General features: G+C 40.8%; 1 protein-coding gene across 1 annotated transcript in view; it reads right to left on the bottom strand.

Annotated features, from left to right (window-relative positions):
* Window positions 1–24,365, bottom strand: part of PCNX2 (pecanex 2) — a 343,407-nt gene that overhangs the window by 69,642 nt on the left and 249,400 nt on the right. The window contains exons 24-25 of the mRNA XM_012554495.2: window positions 19,356–19,414; window positions 8,181–8,396 (exon numbers count right to left, since the gene is read on the bottom strand). Coding sequence (XP_012409949.1) covers window positions 8,181–8,396; window positions 19,356–19,414 — 275 coding nt within the window. The remainder of the gene's footprint in view (window positions 1–8,180; window positions 8,397–19,355; window positions 19,415–24,365) is intronic.

Here is a 24,365-nt window from a genome sequence, read left to right as displayed (position 1 = left end):
GTCCTGAGTTCACGCTCTTCTAGTAAAGGATTCCCTCCAATGCCCTTTTATTTTTGCTTCCAACCCTGTCCTGTCACCTACCAGACAGTATTTTCAAGTTGCCTGGCTCCTGCTGTTGGCAGCACTGTGACTCCTCGTTCATTATTCTCCTCTTCTAATAAAAATAAGCTAACCTATCAGCCTAGGTCCCCTGGTTGGCTAAAGCAGAACAGAAATGGATTGAACAGATAATCAACTATCCCTTTTCCTTTCTTCTGTGTCCATCTACTCTGATGATAGTTAAATAGGACTTACAACCCAACAGATTCCCTTTCCTTCTTTCTTCCTTCATTCCTTCCTTTTTTTCTTTCTTGAACACTGTTGACCTAAATTGCATCACCTGTTGCTTTCACTTAGATTCAAAACTTATGATTAATCTTTCAACCCTTGAATGGTTTCCTTAAAGGCTTAAAGATGCAAGTAACACTCATAAATCCAAGAGCAGAAAGGCACTACAATCCTGTCTTCTTACAGTAACAAGAACTTATTTCTGTTCTAAGACGCACATTCCAAAAGGAATAGAATAGAAAAATTTGTATTTTTGATGCAGAAATTGCATTAACTTTTCACACAATACCAGTCAATATAAGTAAGATATGCCATGGACCTTTATCATTCTTTTGGGCTACCCTGGGTCTAAACTCCTGTTCTATGTCTGGAAATTATCCCACGTGCCACAGACAGGCAAACCATTTCACAAAACCCTTTTACTTTTTCTCCTGAGTACCCAGCTAGTCAATTTCCCAGCCTCTCTTATAGTTATGTTAATTCTGTCCAGTAGAATGTTGGAGCAAATTATGTGGACCCCAGGTTCAGGCCTGGCCCAGAACAACCTTCCATGCAACCCTCCACCCTCTGCCAGCTTGCTATTAGAGCCCTGGTGACCTGAAAAACAATGTTCAGTCGGTCAGTGGAGGGGGTGGGCAAGGGGAATGGCAGAGCCTCCATCAGCCAGGGTCCCTGACAGTGTGGAGTGAAACCATCCCTCACCTCCACCACTTCCACTGACTGACTGAACTCTATGTGAGTGCAAAATAAATGTCTCTTGTGTCAGCCACGGAGATTTGGGAGTTAGCTGTTGCAGCAGTTAGCATTACTTCAACCAATATACTCACATTATGAGTCTTGGCAGAAGGCAGCGGCCACCTCTCACTATAGAATCTGAAAAAGTCAGACACTGTTTCTCAGCCTCCCTTGCATCTAGAGCACAAACGTGATCTTGTTTTTGTCAATCAGATACACTCACACTAGACTTTGACTGATGAGCTGGTGACACAAAGAAGCAGGGATCCTGTGGAACCTTTTCTGGAAGGGAGGTGGTGGCAGGGGCTACTTACATAGCGTCCAGAGGCAGCAGTGGTAGCGGCAGCAGCGTCCAGGACCCAGGGTCTATGATGTCGATGATGTGAAGGCAGTGCCTGGGTCCACCAGCCGTGCTAGTGACCCATTTCATGGGATCAGTGCAGCAGTGTGATTTTGGACCTGGTTTTTATCTGATGTGCTCCTTGGAAACCCAATGGGGCAGTTCTACTCTGTCCTATAGGGTCGCTATGAGTCAGAATCAACTCAACAGCAACGGGTTTTTGGTTTTTTTCTGATAGCCTCCAAGCTCACTTCTCCAGCCTTCTCAGGAGGTCTGAACCGTATGGAATATCTTCCAATAAATTCTTTTCTGCTTAAATTATCTAGAGTTGAATTCTGTAGCTTGCAACTAACAAACAGATGCATCACTTTTAGTGGAAGAAAGACAAGGGGGCCTTCTTGCCCCCAGCCACAATGAGGTTCCTTTCCCCTGTGGAGTTCTTCTCATTTCCTGAGAAACAGCCAGAGCCTATGCTGAGCCACTCTCTTTTTCCACCAACTCTACAGTTGAACAGGTTATGTTTCCACTGATGGCTTTCTTTGGTAGACTTCAGGAAAAATCCAGGAGAACAAACACACCTATATTTTGACTGCCTCAGGTCGTGCTGAAGTAGATTTAATTTGACCAAAACAAAACATGTTGTTTGGGAATATAGGGAATGGGAAAGAAAAATGAAATGCCAAAGAGAAATCTTGGAAAAATACCCAAGTAGGTAAAAGAGAACAAGACTTTTCTGGGAGTATAGCACTATATTTTGCAATGAAATACAAAACAGAACAGTAATTTTAGGTCAACTGGATTCTTTCGGCAACACAAGTATAATTTAGATTTTGTCAAGCTATATGCTTTCTTAATATTCCTGTGTTCCAAACTACAATCAAACTAGGTCAAAGAAAATGTATTGTCTGAGAGAGTGGTATTGCGGTAGGTTAACTGACATTTTTTATTAAGGTATCATTTTATATCAAAGTAATCCTTACAGCCAGGTTACATTTCTACCATGGTTGGCAGCAGAAGGAAGGCAAATTAGCGATAACAGAGACACCCTCCTGGGAGGTCTTACCTTATACAACAATTGTCTCTACCATGTGCATGACCATAGCTCTTTTGGTTACGAGCCTCTTTCCATCTTTCATCTGATGAAGTTGCAGGTGTCTTTGTTATATTAGCCCCCAATAAGCCATGCCTTCCTGTTACTATACCTTGTACAATGTGACACTGTCACTTTTCCCAACAAGCAATGGGGTCTATTTTTCTACCCCCTTGAATCTGAGCTATCCTTGTGAGTGGCTTTGACCAACAGAATATGGCGGAAGTAGCAGGGTACATGTTCCAGAAGCTAGGCCTTGTAGTATCTGTGTTCACCCTTTTGGAGCCCTGAGACCACCCACTGTGAAGAAGCCTCATCCAAATTACTGGAGGAGGAGAGGCACATGGAGTAGAACCAAGGTGCCAGGGTGCTGGCTAGTCCTGAACATAGCATCTTGGACCTTCCAGGCACACAGCTTCATGAGTGATTCCAGGTAAGATCAGTAGAACTACCAGCCAACCCACACAATGTTGCTATTGTTGGTTGCTGTTGAGTCAATTCCGACTCATAGCGACCCCATGTGTCAAAGTCGAACAGATATGTAGGGTTTTCAAGGCTGTGACCTTTTGGAAGCAGATTGCCAGGCCTGTCTTCTGAGATACCCAAGGTGGGGTTGAACTGCCAACTTTTCAGCTAGTTGTCAAATACTTTACCGTTTGTGCCACCCACGGGCTCCTAGTAAGAAAGAATAAATCACTGTTGTTTCAAACTATTAAGTTTTGCTGTGGCTTGTTATCACAGTGGGTAAGTCCACACGTGAGACAAAAACATTACTGTGGTGGATTGGGAGGAATTCCCATTTGCGATGAAGAGATGGCAGACAGAAAAAGTACTGTAAGCTTTTAGAATCTAATTAACTTGGAACTCCTCTAAACTCAAAGATTGGTTAAGTTTGCTATCACAGAACTCGTGATAGAAACCATCACTCACATACAATTATGCTAGCTTTAAAAGTTCTTCCCTTGAATTCCAGGAAAAAGAGAAAAGCTCTCAAAATAGTTGAGATTCAGAAATTCAGAGGCCAATTTTGTTGCATTATTGCACTGGAGACACTTTATTTCCACTACTTCCTGTGGCATTTTCTGGCATTTGTGCAAAGTTGAGGGGAAGCACAGCTTCTCTGATTACTCTGTCAGATCTGATCACTCCTCCCCCACCTGATAACCTTGTTAAATTAGCTTTCTAAATTAGATTCCTGAAATTCATAAGGATGCACAGAATACACGCATAAAACATTGAACCTATCTCTCTAGAAAAACACTTAGCATTTTGTATAAATTTATCTAGGAATGTTATTAAAAGCGATGAATATCTACAAAATTAATGATTAGAAATTTTCATCCGAAGAACTCAAAGACCTTGTCCTCTTTCTGTAATGGTGTTAAAGATGTGAAATAATGGCAATTTGTTTTTGGTTAAAAGGTGTCCTTATGTCATGGTCAGGTTCTGGATAGCTCTGATCTGGCCTCTCTTTACTTTTCCAGCATTGTCTCTGACCACTTCCTCCCAAACTGCCTGCCTAGAAGCCACCTGTGACTTCTCTGTGCCTCTTTGTCATCACCTGTGTTCCTTTTGTAGGGACAGACCTGCCCTTCTCTCCCTTCCTACCAGTGGCTTCTCCTCTGCCGAGCTGATTCAAATCACAATCAGATCTCACAGCTCCCTCTGAGTTCGCATGGCGCCCTTTACATGGTGCGATCACAGCACTCATCTCACCCTACAGCAAGACTTCATTACTTGTTGACCTACTCAGCAAGGCTCCAGCTCCTTCAGCTGGGAGGCCCTGGCTTCTGTATTCAGAACTCCTCCCAGTGCTTGACACACAGGCAGCTCCCATGTTACAAACGAGATCTGTTCCTAAGTCTGTCTTTAAGACAAATTTGTAGGCAAGTCGGAACAGATACATATGGTTCTTATTTAGCATCAGTTGGTTAAATGTTTGTCTTAGTATACAGTATATATTTTACCTTTCTGTGCATATAAAACACTTAAGAAACACTTCCAAACTGCACATACGTTTTCATGAACGTCACAAAGTAGTGGTTCGTTATTAAGAACCATTGCATTTAACTAAAAAATTTAATATTAATAGGCTTTCTGGCATCTGGCTCTTAAGTATGAGCTGTTCGTAAGTTGGATGTTCCTAACCTGGGGACTGCCTGTATACCGAAACCAAACCAGTTGCCATCAAGTCAACTCTAACTCATGGCAACCTCCTGTGTGTCACAGCAGAACTGTACTCCACAGGGTTTTCAATGGCTATTTTTTCATTAGTAGATTGCCAGGGTTTTCTTCCAAGGTACCCCTGGGTGGATTTGAACCACCAACTTTTTGGTTAGCAACCAAGTGCTTAACCATTTGTATCACCCAGGGAACCTTGCTTGACATATGTGAATGCTAAATAAGCACCTCCAGAATGAATGCAAGACTCATATGTCCAATTAATTACTTGATATGTTCATTTGAATGAATCATGGGCACTGAAAAATAAAAATATCTAAGATGGAGATCTTGGTTGAACCTCCACCCCTAGACCAAAAAGTCCCATTCCTCCTCCGCCACCCCCCCCCCCACCAAAAAAAACCAAACCCACTGCTGTCTAGTCGATTCTAACTCATGGTGACCCTATAGGACAGAGTAGAACTGCCCCATAGGGTTTCAAAGGAGTGGCTGGTGGGTTCAAACTGCCCACCTTTTGGTTAGCAGCCGTAGCTCTTAACCACTGTGCCACAAGGGCTCCATTCCTCCTCTAGCTTTCCCTGTTTCAGTAAATGGCACCACTGTCCACCAGTCACTCAGCCTGGTAACTTAGGACCATGCCTGACTTACCCCTTCCCCTCACTGCCCATCCAATCCTGTTGCTTCCACGTCCAAGTCTCTTAGCAGTTCTCTATCTCCACCATCATCCCTTGCTTACGTCACTACAATAAATTCCTAAAATCTCTCCCTGCTTCCACTTTTCCCCCTCCACCACATTCTCCACACAGCTACCAGAAAGACCTTGGAAAGTATAAATTAGGTCAGTCATTCCCCTTTCCAGAATCCCTAAATGGTTCCCCTTTATACATAAAATAAAATCCAAACTCTTAGCCTTAGCTGTGAAGCTCCACTTAATTCGGACTCCCAGCCTCATCTCGTGCACACTGACTAAGCTCTAGCCACGTAAATCCTCTTCCCTGACTCATACATTTAGCACTTATCAGTTCCTATGCCTGGACATTCTTCCTCCTGGTCTTTGCACGGCAGCCACCTTTGCTTCCTATAGCTTTGCCTTAAGCATAACTACCTCAAAGAGGCCTTTCTTGACCATCCTATCTAATGCGGCACCTCTAATCCTCTTGAGTAAATTTCTATCACAAAACCTAATCACTTCTTTCATAGGGTTTTCTCCAAGCTGTAATTAGTTTGCTCATTTGATAACTTGTTTATTTTCCATATCTCCCACTGAAAGTAAACATCTGGGTAAGAATCTTTCATGTCCTATTTCCATTGTATCTCAGCAGTAGAACATTGCCTGATCCAGAGGAGGTTCTCAATAAACATTATTGAATGAAGGGGGATATGGATTGAATTGTGTCCCCCAAAAATGTCAACTTGGCTAGGCCATCTATTCCCAGTATTGTGTGATTATCCACCATTTTGTCAGCTGATGTGATTTTCCTATGTGTTGTAAATCCTACCTTTATGATGTTAATGAGGCAGGACACAATATACAAGATTAGATTGTATCTTGAGTCAATCTCTTCTGAGATATAGAAGAGAGTATCGAGCACAGAGACGGGGGACCTCTTACGACCAAGAAAGAAGCACTGGGAGCACAGGGCATCCTTTGGACCCAGCGTCTCACCGGAAAGCTCTTAGACCAGGGGAAAATTGATGACAAGGACCTTCCCCCAGAGCTAACAGAGAGAGAAAGCCTTCCCCTGGAGCTGGCACCCTGAATTCGGACTTCTAGCCTCCTAGACTGTGAGAGAATAAATTTCTCTTTGTTAAAGGCATCCACTTGTGGTATTTCTGTTATAGCAGCACTAGATGACTAAGACAAAGGGATACTTGGAGAACAAAGGAAAAAGGAACCAAGGCACAACAACTGATCTCTATTTGCCCGCAGCAACAGAGGAAGAAGGAGAGTCAGGAATAGGAGGAGGATACAGAATGTGTGGCTAATTGCCTCCATGAACAACTGCTTCTTTTGCCATGAGACCACAAGAACTGGATGGAGTCCAGCTACCTTTACTGAACATTTTGATCAAAGATTCTGTAGAAAAATCCTGATCAAAAGGGTGAAAATGCAGAAAGAATTTCAAATTCTCATGGACTCCAGACTTTCTGGAGCCATGGAGGCTGGATTAACCCATGAAACTACGTCACTGAGATAATCTTTAAATCTTAAACCAAAAATATTCTCTGAAGTCTTCTTAAAACCAAACAATAGTTTAGCTTAACTAGTAAAAAATGTCTGCCTTGAGCATTGTGCTCTTTTAAGATCTATTTATATGGGATCAGGAAACCCTGGTGGCATCGTGGTTAAGTGCTACAGCTACTAACCGAAAGGTTGGCAGTTCAAATCCATCAGGCGCTCATTGGAAACTCTGTGGGGCAGTTCTACTCTGTCCTATAGGTTCACTATGAGTCAGAATCGACTCGACAGCAACAGGTTTGGTTTTTGGTATAGGGGATCAAATTGACAATGGCAACTCGAAAGATTAGATAGCAACTTTAGGGGGCAGTGAGTTTATGTTAATGGAAGAGGAACAACTCAGAAAAGGATGGTGAGAATGGTTACACAACTGGAAGAATGTAATTAATGTCACTGAATTGTACATGTAGAAACTATTGAATTGATGTATGTTTTGCTGTGTATATTCTTAACAAAAACAAAATAAATAAATTTTTTTAAAAAGTACATCAATTATGCTAATCACTGCATGCTCTCAGTTACAAAGACTTGGCTCCATCATGCAACTCCAGCTTCTGAGGAATTGAAAAATTGGGATCACAGTCTCAAGATTCAGGTAGACTCAAAAACCACAAAGCAATGAGCAGTCATGTAGTGCATGATCGCATTTAAACATACAACAACCTCATGAGGTAGCTATTTTACACATGAAAAATAAAAGCTCAGAGATATTAAGTGACTTGCCCACAACAGAACCCAACACCTAAAACTGGCAGATCCAGGTTCTATTTTAGGTCTGGCTGACTTCAAATGGGAGCCCTGGCGGTGGAGAGGTTAAGAGCTTGGCTGATAACCAAAAGATCAGCAGTTCAAATTCACCAGCTGGTCCTTGGAAACCTTATGGGGCAGTTCTACTCTGTTCTATAGTGTCACTATGAGTTGGCATTGACTCAATGGCAACAGGTTTGGTTTGGTTTTTTGGACTTCAAATGAAGCCCATGTGTGCTCCATTGTCTCCTATTGCTCCTGAGTTGTTCCTACGATTGAAACCAATTTCCTGATTTGCTAATCCACAGATTTATATTGGATTATATGTTTCACTTAATCATTCCCTTAGATGATGACCGTTGTTTATATCAGAATACATGGTTAAAGGTACAAGCTTCTGATTCTCATTCAATAGGACAGGCATGAAATTCTTCCTTTTTAATGGTGACTTCTTATTAAAGCTTTTCATGATAATTAACTCAAGCGACTCCCAACAACTCCCACAATTAAGAGATTCTTACCTCGGAATTCTAGGCCTCGAAGTTGAAAGGTAACAAGACCATTTCCAATTTCAATCAGGTGAACAAAGGCATTGAGGTAATCTGAAGCCAAAATAAAGCAATCGCCAGAACTGTAGTTACCCCAACGACCAAGAACTAAGTCCCCACAGAGGGACTCCTGGAGGGCCCTTGTCAAGTGCTCATAAAAGATGGAGTTGAGATTGTTGTCATCACCCCCTAAAGGCAGAAGAAGAAAGATGGTCAGTGGACTCTTATTCCCAATGTACTCAGACCTAGGAACCAGTGAATTGTCATGTGACACAGAGTAAAATCAGACTTTTCAGATTCACGGAAAGAATAAGACCAGTTCTCTTATTTTAGTTGATTATATGAGACCCTCTTATTTTTTCTCGTCTATACCCTCTTAAGGAACCCTGGCGGCACAGTGGTTAAAGTGATCGACTGCTAACCGAAAGCTCAGCAGTTAGAAACCACCAGTGGCTCTCAGGTAAAAGATGTGGCAGTCTGCTTCCGTAGAGATTTACAGCCTCGGAAACCCTATGGGGTCACTATGAGTTGGAATCGACTCGACGGCAATGAGTTTAGTTTTTGGTTTAGACCCTCTAAAAGGAGCTCTGGTGGAGCAGTGGTTAAGCACTTTGCTGCTAACCAAAAGGTTGATGGTTCTAACCCACCAGCCCCTCTGCAGGAGAAAGATGTGGCAGTCCACTTCTGTAAAGATTTACTGCCTTGGAAATCCTATGGAACACTCTGTCCTACAGTGTCACTCTGAGTCGGAATCGACTCGACAGCAGTGGGTTGGTTTGGGTATACCCCCTTAAGTAGCCCTGTTGCACAATGGTTAAGCACCTAGTTGCTAACCCACAGGTTGGTGGTTTGAACTCCATCCTCCCTCCCCGCCCCAGCAGCTCCCCAGGAGAAAGACCTGGTGATCTGCTCCCATAAAGATTACAGCCAAGAAAACTACTCTGTCACATGGGGTTGCTATGAGTCAGAATTGACTCAATGGCACCCAACAACAACAATATACCCTCCTAGGTAGTCTCATCTATACATTTACAGTATTTACTTTTAATCATTATCTAAAAGCAGATGATTTACAAATTTCTATCTCTACCTGAGATCTCTTATCTAAGCTCTAGACCTGCATACCTGCTTTTCTACTTAACACCTTCTCTTGTATGTCTCAAATGACCTCAACTTCAATATAACCAGATCGGTCCCCTCCCTGTGTCCCCTTCTCAGTGAATGACACCACTATTCAGACAAGGATCTTCTTTACCACTCCTTCACATGCAAGCCTCTCAATTTTACCTCCTTCAAATATCGATTGAATATTTCTAGTTTCCTCCATCTCCATTACCCCTGCCCTATTCCAAGCTACATTTCTTACATGGTCAACTACAATAGCCATGTGACTCACCTATGGATATTCACTGAGACCTGCTATCCAGTCTGTCCTCCACACCACACCCTGAAAGAGCTTTTCAAAACGAAACATTGCACAAGTTGCCCAGGACCCCAAACCCCTTCAGTGATTTCTCAATGCTCTTGAGACAGAGACAAAACTTATTAACATGACCTATAATACAGTGATCATATAATTTATCATTCCCGGCTATAAACTAAGACTGTCAAACCAGGACATACGGTCACAAAGAGGTACTTAGTGATCAGTCTCCTACTTCCATCTCCATCCTCATGTCACACTACACTCCCTACTTACCCTTTATACTCAGTAGCACAGATCTTTCTTCATTTGAGTTAAAAAGGCCATCTTGGGCCTTCATTGATACTGATCCTTCTGCCTGGATTGCTCCTCCATTCCCCTGTGGCTTATTAACTCTACCTGTTTTTCAGAACCTGCCTCAATCACATGTCATGGAAGCCTTCACAACGTCCATGACCAAGCCAAATTTCCTAGTAGATGCTCTCATAGCACTATGATTATTTGTTTTGAACACTGAAACAGTTGGAACTTTACTATGTGTCTGTCAGTTTGTTGTACTGTGGTGGCTTGTGTGTTGCTGTGATGCTGGAAGCTATGCCACAGGTATTTCAAGTACCAGCAGGGATCACCCATGGTGGACAGGTTTCAGCAGCACTTCCAGACTAAGACAGACTAGGAAGAAGGACCTGGCGTCTACTTCTGAGAAAATTCGACCCTCAGGTTAGAAAGCACTCAAAATATAACTGAGGAAGAGCTCCCTCCTCAAAGCAAAGTCAACCTTAATGACATGGATGGAGTAAAGCTTTTGGGACCTTTATTTGCTGATGTGGCACGACTCAAAAAGAGAAGAAACAGCTGCAAACATCCATCAATAATCGGAATGTACAAAGTATGAATCTAGGAAAATTGGAAGTCGTCAAAAATGAAGTGGAATGCATAAAGATCTATATCCTAGGCATTAAAAAATCCATTGCCTTCCAGTCAATTCCGATTCATAGTGACCCTATGGAACAGAGTAAAACTGCCCCATAGGGTTTCCAAGGAGCGCCTGGTGGATTCGAACTGCTGACCTTTTAGTTAACAGCCATAGCACTTAACCACTGTGCCATTGGGCCTCCAAACTCATTGCCGTTGAGTCGATTCCAACTCATAGCATCCCTATAGCACAGAGTAAAACTGTTCCATAAGGTTTCCAAGAAGCAGCTGGTGGATTTGAACTGCCGACCTTTTGGTTAGCAGCCAAGGTCTTAACCACTACACCACCAGGGCTCTTCCTAGGCATTAGTGAACTGAAATGGAATGGTATTGGCCATTTGGAATCAGACAATCATATGGTCTACCATGTTGGGAATGACAAATTGAAGAAGAATGCATCGCATTCATCATCAAAAAGAACTTTTCAAGATCCTGAAATACAACTCTATCAGTATGAGGATAATCTCTATACAGCTCCAAGGAAGACCAGTTAATAAGACTATTACTCAGATTTACGCACCAACCATTAATGCCAAAGATGAAGAAACTGAAGTTTTGTACCAAGTTCTGCAGTCTGAAATTGATCAGACATACAATCAAGATGCACTAATAATTACTGGTGATTGGAATGCAAAAGTTGGAAGCAAAGAAGAAGGATCAGTAATTGGAAAATATGGCCTTGGTGATAGAAACGATGGCACAGATTCCAAGAAAGAATTTTGCAAAGCCAACAACCTATTCATTGAAAATACCTTTTTTTTTTAACAACATAAATGGTGACTATACACGTGGAGCCCTGGTGGTGCAGTGGTTAAGAGCTATGGCTGCTACCAAAAGGTTGGCAGTTCGAATCCACCAGCCACTCCTTGGAACCCCTATGGGGCTGTTCTACTCTGTCCTATGGTGTTGCTATGAGTCAGAATTGACTCGATGGCAATCAATATTTTTTTATACATGTGGACCTCGCCATAAGGACTGCACAGGAATCATATCAACTACATCTGTGGAAAGAGTTGAAGGAAAAGTTCAGTATTATCAGTCAGAACAAGGCCAGGAGCTGAGTGCAGAACAGACCATCAATTGCTCATATGTAAGTTCAAGTTGAAGCTGAAGAAAATTAAAACAAGTCCACAAGAGTCAAGGTAAAATTTTGAATATATCCCACCTGGATTTGGAGACCATCTCATGAATAGATTTGACACACTGAACACTAATGACCAAAGACCAAATGAGTTGTGGGATGACATCCGGGACATCATACATGAAGAAAACAAGAGGTCATTAAAAAGACAAGAAAGAAAGAAAAGACTAAAATGGATGTCAGAAGAGATTTTAAAACTTACTATTGAACGCAAAGTAGCTAAAGCTAATGGGAGAAACGATGAAGTAAAAGAGCTGAACAGAAGATTTCAAAGGGTAGCTCAAGAAGACAAAGTAAAGTATTATAATGAAATGTGCAAAGACCTAGAGTTAGAAAACCAAAGAGAAGAACATGCTGGGCATTTCTCAAGCTGAAAAAACTAAAGAAAAAATTCAAGCCTCGAGTTGCAATACTGAAGGATTCTATGTGCAAAATATTGAACGACATAGGAAGCAAGCATCAAAAGAAGATAGAAGGACTACACAGAGGCACTTTACCAAAAATAATTGGTCAACATTCAGACATTTCAGGAGGTAGCATGTGATCAAGAATCGATGATACTGAAGGAAGACATTCAAGCTGCACTGAAGGAAATGGTGAAAAACAAGGTTCCAGGAATTGACGGAATACCAGTTGAGATGTTTCAGCAAACAGATGCAGCGCTGGAAGTGCTCAATCGTCTATGCCAAGAAATTTGGAAGACAGCCACCTGGCTAACCGACTGGAAGAGATGCATATTTGTGCCCATTTCAAAGAAAAGTGATCCAACAGAACGTGGAAATTATGGAACAATATCATTAATATCACACACAAGTAAAATTCTGCCGAAGATCATTCAAAAACAGTTGCAGCAGTGCTTTGACAGAGAACTGCCAGAAATTCAAGCCAGATTCAGAAGAGGACATGGAATGAGGGATATCATTGCTGATGTCAGATGGATCTCAGCTGAAAGCAGAGAACACCAGAAAGATGTTTACCTGTGTTTCATTGACTATGCAAAGGCATTCAACTGTGTGAATCACAACAAATTATGGATAACATTGCAAAGAATGGGAATTCCAGAACACTTAATTGTGCTCATGCGGAACCTGTACATAGACCAAGATGCAGTTGTTTGAACAGAACAGGGGGAAACTGCGTGGTTTAAAATCAGGAAAGGTGTTAGTCAGGGTTGTATCCTTTCACCATACTTATTCAGTCTGTATGCTGAGCAAATAATCAGAGAAACTAGACTATGTAAAGAAGAATGGGGCATCAGGATTGGAGGAAGACTGACTAACAATCTGCGATACTCAGATAATACAACCTTGCTTGCTAAAAGTGAAGAGGACTTGAAGCACTTACTGATGAAGATCAAAGAATACAGCAAAGAAAACAAAAATCCTCACAACTGGGCGAATAAGCAACATCATGATAAATGGAGAAAATACTGAAGTTGTCGAAGATATCATTTTATTTGGATCCACAATCAACACCCATGGAAGCAGCAGTCAAGAAATCAAACAAATCTGCTGCAAAAGACCTCTTTCAAGTGTTGAAAAGTAAAGATGTCACTTTGAGGACTAAGGTACGCCTGATCCAAGCCATGGTACTTTCAATTGCCTCATATGCGTGGGAAAGGTGGACAGTGAATAAGGAAGACTGAAGAAGAATTGATGCCTTTGAATTATGATGTAGTGGAAGAATACTGAATATACCATGGACTGTCAGAAGAACGAACAAGTCTGTCTCAGAAGAATACAGCTAGAGTGCTCCTTGGAAGTGAGGATGGCAAGACTTCGTCTCACATACTTAGGACATGTTATCAGGAGGGACCAATCACTGCAAAAGGACATCATGCTTTAAGGTAAAGCGTCAGTGAAAAAGAGGAAGACCCTGGACAGGATGGATTGACACAGTGGCTGCAACAACGGACTCAAACATAGCAACGACTGTGAGGATGGCCCAGGACCGGGCAGTGTTTTGTTCCATTGTACACAGTATTACTATGAGTCAAAATCGACTTGACGGCACCTAACATGTGTATATGGCTATTTGATTAATATGATTTTCTCAAAGTACCATAAATTCCATGTCCAAATTTGCTTATTTTTGTATGCAAATACTTGCAGTATTTCTAACATATATACCAAACCCACTGCTGTCTAGTTGATTCTGACTCATAGCGACCCTATAGGATAGAGTAGAACTGCCCCCACGGGGTTTCCAAGGGTGTAATCTTTACAGAAGCAGACTGCCACATCTTTCTCCTGTGGGACCACTGGTGAGTTTTAATCGACGACCTTTTGGTTGGCAGTCATGTGCTTAACCACTGCACTACCAGGGCTTCTCTTCTAAAGTATACCCATTGCCGTCAGGTTGATTCTGACTCACAGCGACCTGATAGGACAGAGTAGAACTGCCCCATGGCGTTTACTAGGCTGTAATCTGTACAGGAGCAGATCATGAGGTCTGTCCTCCCACAGAGCAACTGATAGGTTTGAGCCGCTAACCTTTTGTTTAGCAGTTGAGCACTTAACCATTGTGCTACCAGGGCTCTGTAATAGGTGTGTAGTGGTATCTAATTTTAGTTTTACCTTGCATTTCTCTAATGACAAATGATATTTATTGTCCTTTCATGTGCTTTATTAGTATTTGTATGTCTTTTCTGGTGAAGTGTCTGTTCAAATTTTTTGAGATTTTTTTGTCATTAAAGACTTTGGAGAGCTCTTTATATATCTGGATATGAATATGATTCTTTATTTTCTTAGTAGAACCTTTCAAAGAAGAGAAGAATTTAATTTTGATGAAATCCAACTTATCCATTTTGTCTTTTATGGAGTGTTCTCTTTTGGAGTCACATCTAAGAAATCTTTGTCTATCCTAAAACCATGAGGATTTTTTTCCCTATGCCTTCTTCTAGAAGTTTTATAGATTCAGATTTTACACTTAAGTCTATGATCCATTTTGAGTTAATTCCAGCACTATTTGTGCTGGAGCACTTTGTTTTATCTCCATTGAATTGCTTTGGCACTTTTGTCAAAATTCTATTGGCCATGTATCTGTCCATCTATTTCTGAACTCTCTAATATTCCGTTGATCTATCCTTTCACCAATACCACATTGTCTTGGTTACTGTAGGTTTATATTAAGTTTTGAAATATGGTAGTATGAGTCCTCCAACTTTGGACTTATTTTTCAAAATTGTTTTAACTATTCTAGTATCTTTGCCTTCCATAGAAAATTGGCTTGTCAATTTCTACTAAAAAAAAAAAAAAATCCTGCAGTGATTTGGATTTGGTTTGTGTTAAATTTATAGATCAATTTGGACAGAATTGATATCTCAGTAATACTGAGTCTTCCAATCCCTGAACACTTTTTATCTCTTCATTAATTTTGGTTTTCTTTGATTTTTTTCATCAGTGTTTTGTAGTTTTCTGCATACAAGGCGTTTTGTTTGTTTGTTTAATTTTGTGTTATTGTACTTTAGGTGAAGGCTTACAGAACAAATAGTTTCTCATTAAACAGTCAGTACACATATTGTTTTATGACATTGGTTAACAACTCTACGACATGTCAACGCTCCCTTCTCGACCTTGGAGGACCTTTTTCTTTTCAGTGAAAATATACATAGCCAAAGATACACCATTTCAAAAATTTCTACATGTACAATTCAGTGACATCGATTACGTTCTTCCAGTTGTGCTGCTATTCTCACTTTAGATGAAGGTTTACAGAACAAAATAGTTTCTCATTAACAGTACACATATTGCCCTATGACAATGGTTAACAACCCCACTACATGTTAACACTGTCCTTACTCAACCTTGGGTTCCCTATCACCAGCTTTCCTATCCCCTACTGCCTTCTCGTCCTTGTCCCTGGACTGCTGTGCCTCATTAGTCCCGTTTTGTTTTATGGGGCTGTCCAATCCCCAGCTGAACAGTGAACCTCGGGAGTGACTTCACCACTGAGCTAAAAGGGTGTCTGGAGGCCATACTCTCAGGGTTTGTTTGTTTAATTTTTAATTTATACTTATGTCTTTCATGTTGTTTGATGCTATTGTAAATAGTACTTTTTTTTCCTTTTGATTTCCAATTGTTGGTTTATAGAAACACAGTTGTTTTTTGTATCCTTGACCTTATAGTTTCACTTATTAGTTCTAGTAGCTTTTTTTGTATATCCTTTGTTATTTTTTATTGAGATAATCATGTTACCTGTAAATAGAGACCATGTTATTTCTTTCTTTCTAATATGTAGCTCTTTCTTTTCCTTGCCTTATAGTACCGGTAGGACATCCAGTATGATACTGAACAGAAGTGGTGAGAGCATGCATCCTTTCCTTTTTTCCAATCTTTGGGAGAAAGCATTCATCCTTCCATCAGTAAGTATGATCTTAGCTGTGGGCTTTTGGAGGTGCCCAGGAGAAATCCTACACTTTCATCTCTGAATACCAGCATCAGCATCATGACCTTTTTTGTTTGTTTGTTTGTTTGTTTTTAAAGTCTTTTCTGACCATGCTTCTCTGAAGAACCAGAGCTTGTGCCTCTCTGTGCTCCCTAGTGCCTCTACCACAGCTTCGCCCACTCTATTGGAGTCAGTTAAGTGTCTGCTTCCCTAGCAGACTCAAGTCTTTGCTGATAGAGCCCTGTGTCTCATTTCTCTTTACCTTTAATAGTATCTGATAAATAGTTGGCTTTGAATAACATTTTTTTTTTTTGCAATAATGAACTAATTATATTTTGGTTTCATTATTTCAGAGTAGTGGGAAAAACATGAATGTCCTCAACTAACCAAGAAATATACTAAATACTTCACACATAAGCCTTTTACAAACTATGACTGACTCCTGAAGGAAATCTGGCATCTTTACCTGCTCTGACAAACTGACATGCATTTTTAGGGCCACAACCTACCCCACACACTCCATCTTCCTTGTGAATACAGGGTGAATAATAGCATCAGAAGAAGGGATAAAGAAGGATACAGTAAAGAGACCGAACAGCCTGCTTGACAATGGCAGGCCAGAGGTGTGTGTTTGGGGAGTGGGATTGGGGGTGGGATGGTATATTTCCTTTAATCCCCCTGCTGGGTCCTGACTGCTTTCACTCCCTCTATCAGGTATCTCATGATTAAGGATATAAATTTTTTAAAGAGAAGGCTAGATGAACTGGGAAGAGGAATTAGGAGGGGCTTGGAGGAAAGTTTGCATCCAGTCCTTCTATTTTAGGAGTATCTTTTGTTTTGTGGGTAAGTTCTGGCTTTAAAAAAACCACAGAAGCAGAAAGTTGTCCAAAAGAGAACACGCCTAAAGCAAAACTCAAGACTTCTTTTTAGGATAAGACAGAGATTCAGGGAGGCCAGAGATGTTATCGTCGTTGTTAGGTGCCGTTGAGTCGGTTCCAACTCATAGCGACCCTATGTACAATAGAACGAAACACTGCCCTGTCCTGCACCATCCTCACAATTGTTCTGCTTGAACCCGTTGTTGCACCCACTCTGTTAATCCATCTCGTTGAGGATCTTTGTCTTTTTCACTGATCCTCTATTTCACCAATCATGATATCCTTCTCCAGAAATAAAGATGGCAAATTTAATGGCAGCTCCAAGATTTTGCTCCCTTGGGAACCTGAGTGTGACAGGTGGGTACAGAAAGGTGAAGACTGGCCCCAAAAGCCCTACATAAGGAGGAGAAACAATCCACTTCTAAGAAAACTATAAAAAAAATACTGTTAGATTATGTTTCTCTCTGCTGGGCATTCACAACAGTTAAAAGCTGATTTCAAATTAGTGCATTTATAACTTAATTATGATTAATGGAAAGAAATAAACTGTTCTATGGGCTGAGTCATGTCACGCGGTCTAATAAAGTATCAGTATGCTTAATCTTCTTTGCATGTTAAGTCTGATTGACCTGACCATTTACATTCATTTTCTATGGTGAATCAGCATGCATCTGAGACACTAATTAGAGATTACTTTGTGTCTCTGGTACTTTTAAAGGAAAGGCCTGAATGAAGGAATTAACCTTTGCTTAATTGTTCAAACTGCTAAATGTTTAAGGAAAAAAAAAAAAGAAGAAGAACAATTAAAACCACTAAAAGCAGAGATTTGACTCATGGTCTCTTCTTAGAACACACTGACCACACATCTGCATAATTAGATTAAAATGAGACAACAATTATGATTAACTAAAGGCAAGATGTGCTTGTGAGACTCTACATTTGCCTAGTATCAATGGCCCTATGATGTCACGTATTCCCACAGCTGCATATCAGAGATATTTGACCACCCCTCCCAGTTGCACTGACATAAAGTTCAACAAAAGTTATACCTGTCTCTCCAAATATTCTCAATTTTTAAATTTTGATTTCAAATTAATCATATATATGCAATTCAAATATAGATAATGCATGTGATACAATTCTTCCTAGATAAAATTTTTGGCACAGGGGAGAGAGTGAGGTGGATAAAAATAGAGAACAGCTAAAATTTTGCATTCTGATATGAGGAAAGAAGAGGTAGAATAGTTAAAAATGAGATAGGTTATAAAGAGAAAAAAGTAAACTAATTTGTGTTAGTTAATTTTATGTGTCAGCTTAGCTAGACTATGGTGCCCAGTTGTTTGGTCAAATGCTAGTCTAGATGTTGCTATGGAAGTATTTTGTAGATGTGATTAACATTTATAGTTGACCATAAGGAGATTGCCCTCAATAATGTGGGTAGACTCATCCAACCAGCTGAAGACTTTAAGAGCAAAAACTGAGGTTTCCCGAGGGAAAGGGACTCTGCCTAAAACTGCAATGTAGACATCCTGCAGGAGTTTCCAGCCCACTGCCTGGCCTACAGATTTTGGACTCGCTGGCCCCACAATCATGTGAGTCGACTCCTTAAAATCTATCTGTCTGTTTGTTTGCTTGCCTGCCCGCCCACCTGCCTGCCTATCTATACATTTTTATATCTTATTGATATATAAATGGAGAACACGGACTAACACATAATTTTCTAGCTTATTGTTGAGTGAAGTTTCTGAAAGTTTTAGTATTCTGGATCCTGAAGTGGTTTGCCTTTAATGAGGTCATAATGCTGATGTTTTTTCCATGAATTATTTGCTAAAAGACTAATCCCAAGGTTTATAGTCTGTGTTTGATGTTTAAAATACACAAAATAAAATGTCTTCATTAACCACCAACCAGTTGTCCTTGAGTCAATTTCCATTCATGGCAGCCCCATGTGTGTCAGAGTAGAACTATGCCCCATATGGTTTTCAGCGGTTGACTCTTTAGAAGTAGATCACCAGGGCTTTCTTCTGAGGTGCCTCTGGGTAGACTTAAACCAAGCGCATTAACTGTTTGCACCTTCAGGGACTCCTCCTAATTAAAAGAGTCATTCAACACTAAAAAAGTACCTAAATAATTCTAAATAATGGAGCAATGCATTTCCAACCCAAATCAGAGTGCTAGATCAGTCTACTTGCATAGTTTTATCTTACAGTGGACATATTTACCAAGATATGCATCGTCTCCACTATGATTAAAACCAATGAGCACCCAGTTTTCCCTTTTGGAATGAAGAAATCCATCTACATAAATAAATACTTTAAAAGGAGATAAGAAAGATATCTTCTTACCTGGATCCTTTTCAATTTGGACAGCCAGTCTTGTGTTGGAATTATCCACTCGTCTTGTACTAGAAGGGGCCAAAAAAAGGCAAAAAGACATAATTAGATCCTTCCAAACAAAATGGCTGGCTTAAAGAATGAGCTGTGTGAGTGGGGAATGTGAGGAGGCAGAGTTCCCATGAATAAGATGATTGCTCCGAGTAGATATTGCTGCAGAAGAGAGGGGTCTGATGACAAGGAATAGAGGGAAGAGAGGAATATGGAAGGAAAAGTGGTTCTCAGAGTTTGGGGAGGTGGCATTATGTCTTACCAATTTTGAGCATCAGGTCCACACAGTAAAAGCAAGCACTTGAACTGTTAATGGAATGTCACTCCCCTTCAGAACTGAGAGCAGTATGCAGAGGTATCTTTCTTTTCAAACTGATTCCAGAAAATTATGGTGGCTAATCAGTGGCTCCACAATTTGCTTTCACGAGTTGGCTGCGTTCTTACAGCCCTTTCCTTAGGTTGAGCCATGAGAATAAAACGACCCTCACAAACTTAGGAAAAGACTGATTGTCTGTAGCCATGGTAACAGGTGACCACCAGAACCAGTTTTAAGCCTATTCAATCATGACAACTCACCTCAGTTAACAGCTTTTAAAAGCCAACCAATCCATAACAGCCCCTTGTTTCTGCATGTCAGCTAGTTGGGGACAGACTTACTCCAGACTTCTGAGTGACAACCCATCAATAACACTCTCACCCAAGTAACTGCTTGTAAAGACCAGGCCAACCCACTCACACCTTTAAAACTTCACCTGTCCTTCAACTTGTCCACAGTGCTCAAAAGTACATTGGTCTGCTCTGCTTGGAGAGACTATGCCCGGCCAGCCTTGTCTTTTTACTTCAGATACTGAGTGGAAGTCTCATCATCCTTGACAACCATATAGAATTGATGATACTCAACTGTTTATGACCTGCACAAATGGCAGTTTCATATGGTTAAACCTAATACGTTCGCCATTAAGAAAAGGCTTTCACTAGAAAGAAAGGGCTTTCACTAGAACTATATCAGCACTGAACACAGGGCTTACATAAAGGTTTGAACATTAACAAGGGTGCCACCAAAATTTGTTAAAAGACTTATCTTAAACATGGCCTGGCCCCTGCCTTGGATGAGGCCCCTGCCTCGTCACTTTGGCCTTTGCTTTCTATGCTGCAACCACGCTGGTCTTCTTTTTCCATGTCTTCAGCATGCCCCAAGTTCCTCCTCCTGTCACCACACCATCCTTGCAAGTGTTGTTTCCTCTGCCTGGAGCTCTCTCTTTCCATTCCCACCTGTTTTCCTGGTTGACTCCTCTCATCCTTCCACTCTCAGCTCAACTATCACTTTCTCAGGGCAGCCTTCCCCACCTCTGCTCTAGGTGAGATTCATTTGCCATATGCTCTTTCATAGGTCATGCCTCTCCTTTGGAGTGCTCCTCGTGGTTAATATTAACAATAATGGTGACAACTAATATTTATGTAGCAATTACTTGTGTTATGCCCCATTCTAAGTATTTTACACACACTAACTCATTATATCCTCACAACAACCCTATGAAATAAGTACTATCATTATATCCATTTTCACAGAGGCAGAGCAGTATTAAGTAAACTGTCCGAGGTCACGGAGCTAATAGTTAGTAGAGCCAGGATTTGAACCCCCGGGAGTCTGGCTCTGGAGTCCTTACTCTACATCAGCCTTGCATTTCTTTGTGTGATTATGTGATTATGTCTGCCTCTTACACCAGATCCTGAGTACCACAAAGGCATGTTTTTGCTCACTACTGGCACATGGGAGGCATGCAGTAAAGTGAATGAATGAATGGTCAAAGATGATGCTGCTTCTGAAGATTTTTTTTCTCATAACACCAGCTAAGAAGAAAGGGGAAAGCTACCATCTGATGCTGCATACTTGCTTGCTGTTAAACATGATCTTTGGCCACGATTAAATAAATGGCTGGCACTTGGTAATGGTGCTTAAGAGGAAACCTCAGAATGCAAACTTCTTTTGTGAACTCACCTCTTGGGAGTCAGAACACATAAAAAGATACTTAGATGAAACCACAATTAGAATAAATGAAAAGGGTTTTCTTCAGAAAGAAAAAGAGTACTCCTTTTTCCCTCATATGTCTCAGACACTTGAGAACCATCTAGCCAGGATCCTGTTAGGGCTTTTGTGGAATAGACTTGAAAATGGGTTGAAAAGAAGGAATAATCTGTTACATCTGAAAAATGCTGCTAACCCCAGCACGCTATAACCCTATTACTGCTTTGATTTTCCTTCCAAACACTCTCACAGAAGCGCTGGAAATAAAAGAGCCCAGGATTGCCGAACACAAAGCAAACAACAACATTCTAACTAGGGCCAAAATCCCATCTCTGTGTAATTATTCCCTGAACTGAATTTTAATTTCACCTTAAGACCTAGGACAAATGGAATTTTCAGTGGTAGAAAAAACAATTTTTAAAGTGGGATTGAGCCAAAAGAAACTCCTTTACCAAACTCCTTGGGGAGTTAAAACACCTTCTGCAACTACGTTAACTGGAAAGCTATCTTCTCAAAAGGCTAGAGAACGCAAGTGTTAATCTAATCAACAATAACTAAACTGAACTGCCTGTGTGCCCCAGGGCCTCTGGCTCCCAACCAGACCCTCCTCAGAGGTGAGCTGTCAGCACTCTGGGTAATTTGAGACTTCCCCCAGTGTACTCCTTCTGAAAATTCCATGCTTACCACTCAAAGGTGCTAATTAGCTCAGTAATTGGATTCCTGCCTTAACTGTCCTATCGTGTGAACATCAGTTCTGTTGCTCAAGGAGAAAGCAGAGGCTTGTATCTCACTGCCCCACCTCAGTGGGAGTACAAAAATGCTGTATGTGTTCGGTGAGCACCTGCATGCTTGCCTCTCTGTTAGCCTGCCTGGCGAAGGTGCTGTGCACTGCTGGGCCGCTGTCTTGAGCGCTACAGGCCTAGGGCTTAGTGATAGTGATAGGCCTTACCAGATAAGTCAACTTACTCCCAGGCGCCCCTCTCCGATGTTAACACAGAATGCAGACAGTAGTACCAGTTTCTGCCCTCTGAACTTGACATGCCCACCCCCTGATCTGTTTTCCTATAGTCCAAACACCTTCTCTCTTGCATAGATTCATCTGAAGAACTTAAATAATTTAAAAGTAGCTTTCTTTAATTATACTAGTTCACTTTCCTGTTTGTCAACACACAAACCATTGATGCTAGAAGTGTCCCCATTGTTTTTGATGGGAAAAGTACATCTGGCTGAAGTGAGAAATATGATGGGTCATATGGGAGCCCTGGTGGTGCAGTGGTTAAGAGCTCAGGCTGCTAACCAAAAAGTTGGCAATTCAAATCCACTAGCCGCTCCTTAGAAACCCAATGGAGCAGTTCTACTCTGTCCTATATGGTCGTTATGAGTTGGAATTGACTCCACCACAGGGGGTTTTGTGGTTCAAATGGTGAACCTAAAATGGAATTATGAATGAACTGTAGTTCTATTCATGGGACAGTGTAACCTCAGAGAAATCCTGAGAATGAGGAGGCAGCCAGGGTTTAAATAGAAGGTCACTATTACCTTTTGGAAACCCTGATGGCATAGTGGTTAAGAGCTACAGCTGCTAACCGAAAGGTCGGCAGTTTGAATCCACAAGGCGCTTCTTGGAAACTGTATAGGGCAGCTCTACTCTCTCGTACACGGTCGCTATGAGTTGGAATCGACTCAATGGCAACAGGTTTGGTTTTTTTTTTAATTACCTTTTAAGTTCAACATATACAAAAGGTGCATTCAGGGTTTGGTTTTAATAATAATTTTCACTGTTGTTGACAACCACACTAGTTCTAACGCAGTGATGCTCTGCAGGCTGCTCAATCACCACGCACCTCAGGATGACTTGGCATGAGAGAAACTTCCTAAGGACACAGTGTGGTGTGCCGGCAGTCACCTGAATGATCTCTCAGGTGACCTTAAGCCTTGCTGACAGGCCCTGTGAGGCCTGGATTAGTCCTGCTTTCCCTTTACTTTAGGGGTTAGCTCTCTGGGGTCCCAAACTAAACATGGAGGTTCTTACCAATTCATCTCTGTTTGATGGGTCCTGGGCTTTAACTCTTCTTCCATTTGTCCTTCAAGACCACAAAAGCACAGCTTAGTTTGGCCATGTCTTCTTCCAGGTTAGTAAATATTCATGTGGTGAGAATGGCTGTGAGTGCCAAATTCTTGCCTTCTCCTGGATTGTGGTCTGAATACCTCTCACTACCTTGAAGTCTTTGAAGTTTTTAAGAAAGTCTTTTTTTTTCTCTCTGTATTTTTTTAGCTGCCTTTGGTCTTACCTAGATATCATTACTGGAAATTGAAATACGATTACAGTTTGTTGAAATTATAAAGGGTGTAAGGAAATTCTTTTTAATTGTTTAATATATAAACTATGTTTTTCAATATTCCAAGGGCACTTGAAAATGTATGTTCCTTTTTCTTTATGTATGTGCACATGTGTATTCTATAATCTATATTAGAGTTGCATTATTAATTATGTTATTTAAATCTTTTATATCCTCACCTAATTTTTTGATCATTTGATTAATTGTTAACCAAGAAAAGTAAATTATATTTCTTATTACTATGGTGTTTCTATTTCTTACTGAATTTCCTTTTATTTATTTTCTTTATGAATTTTGTTATGTGATTCAAGGCACTGGCATTTATAGCTTATACCTTCCTCATGAATTTTACTTTTTGTCATTATAAAATGTTCTTGATCCTAGTGGTTTTTGCCCCAAATTCACCTGTGTTTAACATTAATCATGAGCTTTGTTTTAATTTCTTTGTATTTTTCAGATACTTTAACCCATTCTTTTATTTTTAACTTTTCCAAAACACCATATTTTATCAGGAAAACAATACCATTTTCAATAGCCCCTAAAAAGATAAAATACTTAGGAATAAATCTGACCAGGGATGTAAAAGACCTATACAAAGAAAACTAC

Source organism: Trichechus manatus, unplaced genomic scaffold, assembly GCF_000243295.1.
Source record: "Trichechus manatus latirostris isolate Lorelei unplaced genomic scaffold, TriManLat1.0 scaffold00021, whole genome shotgun sequence".
Lineage (NCBI taxonomy): Eukaryota > Metazoa > Chordata > Mammalia > Sirenia > Trichechidae > Trichechus > Trichechus manatus.
The sequence above is the reverse complement of the archived record's forward strand: the minus strand, read 5'-3'. Positions and strand labels throughout refer to the sequence as shown.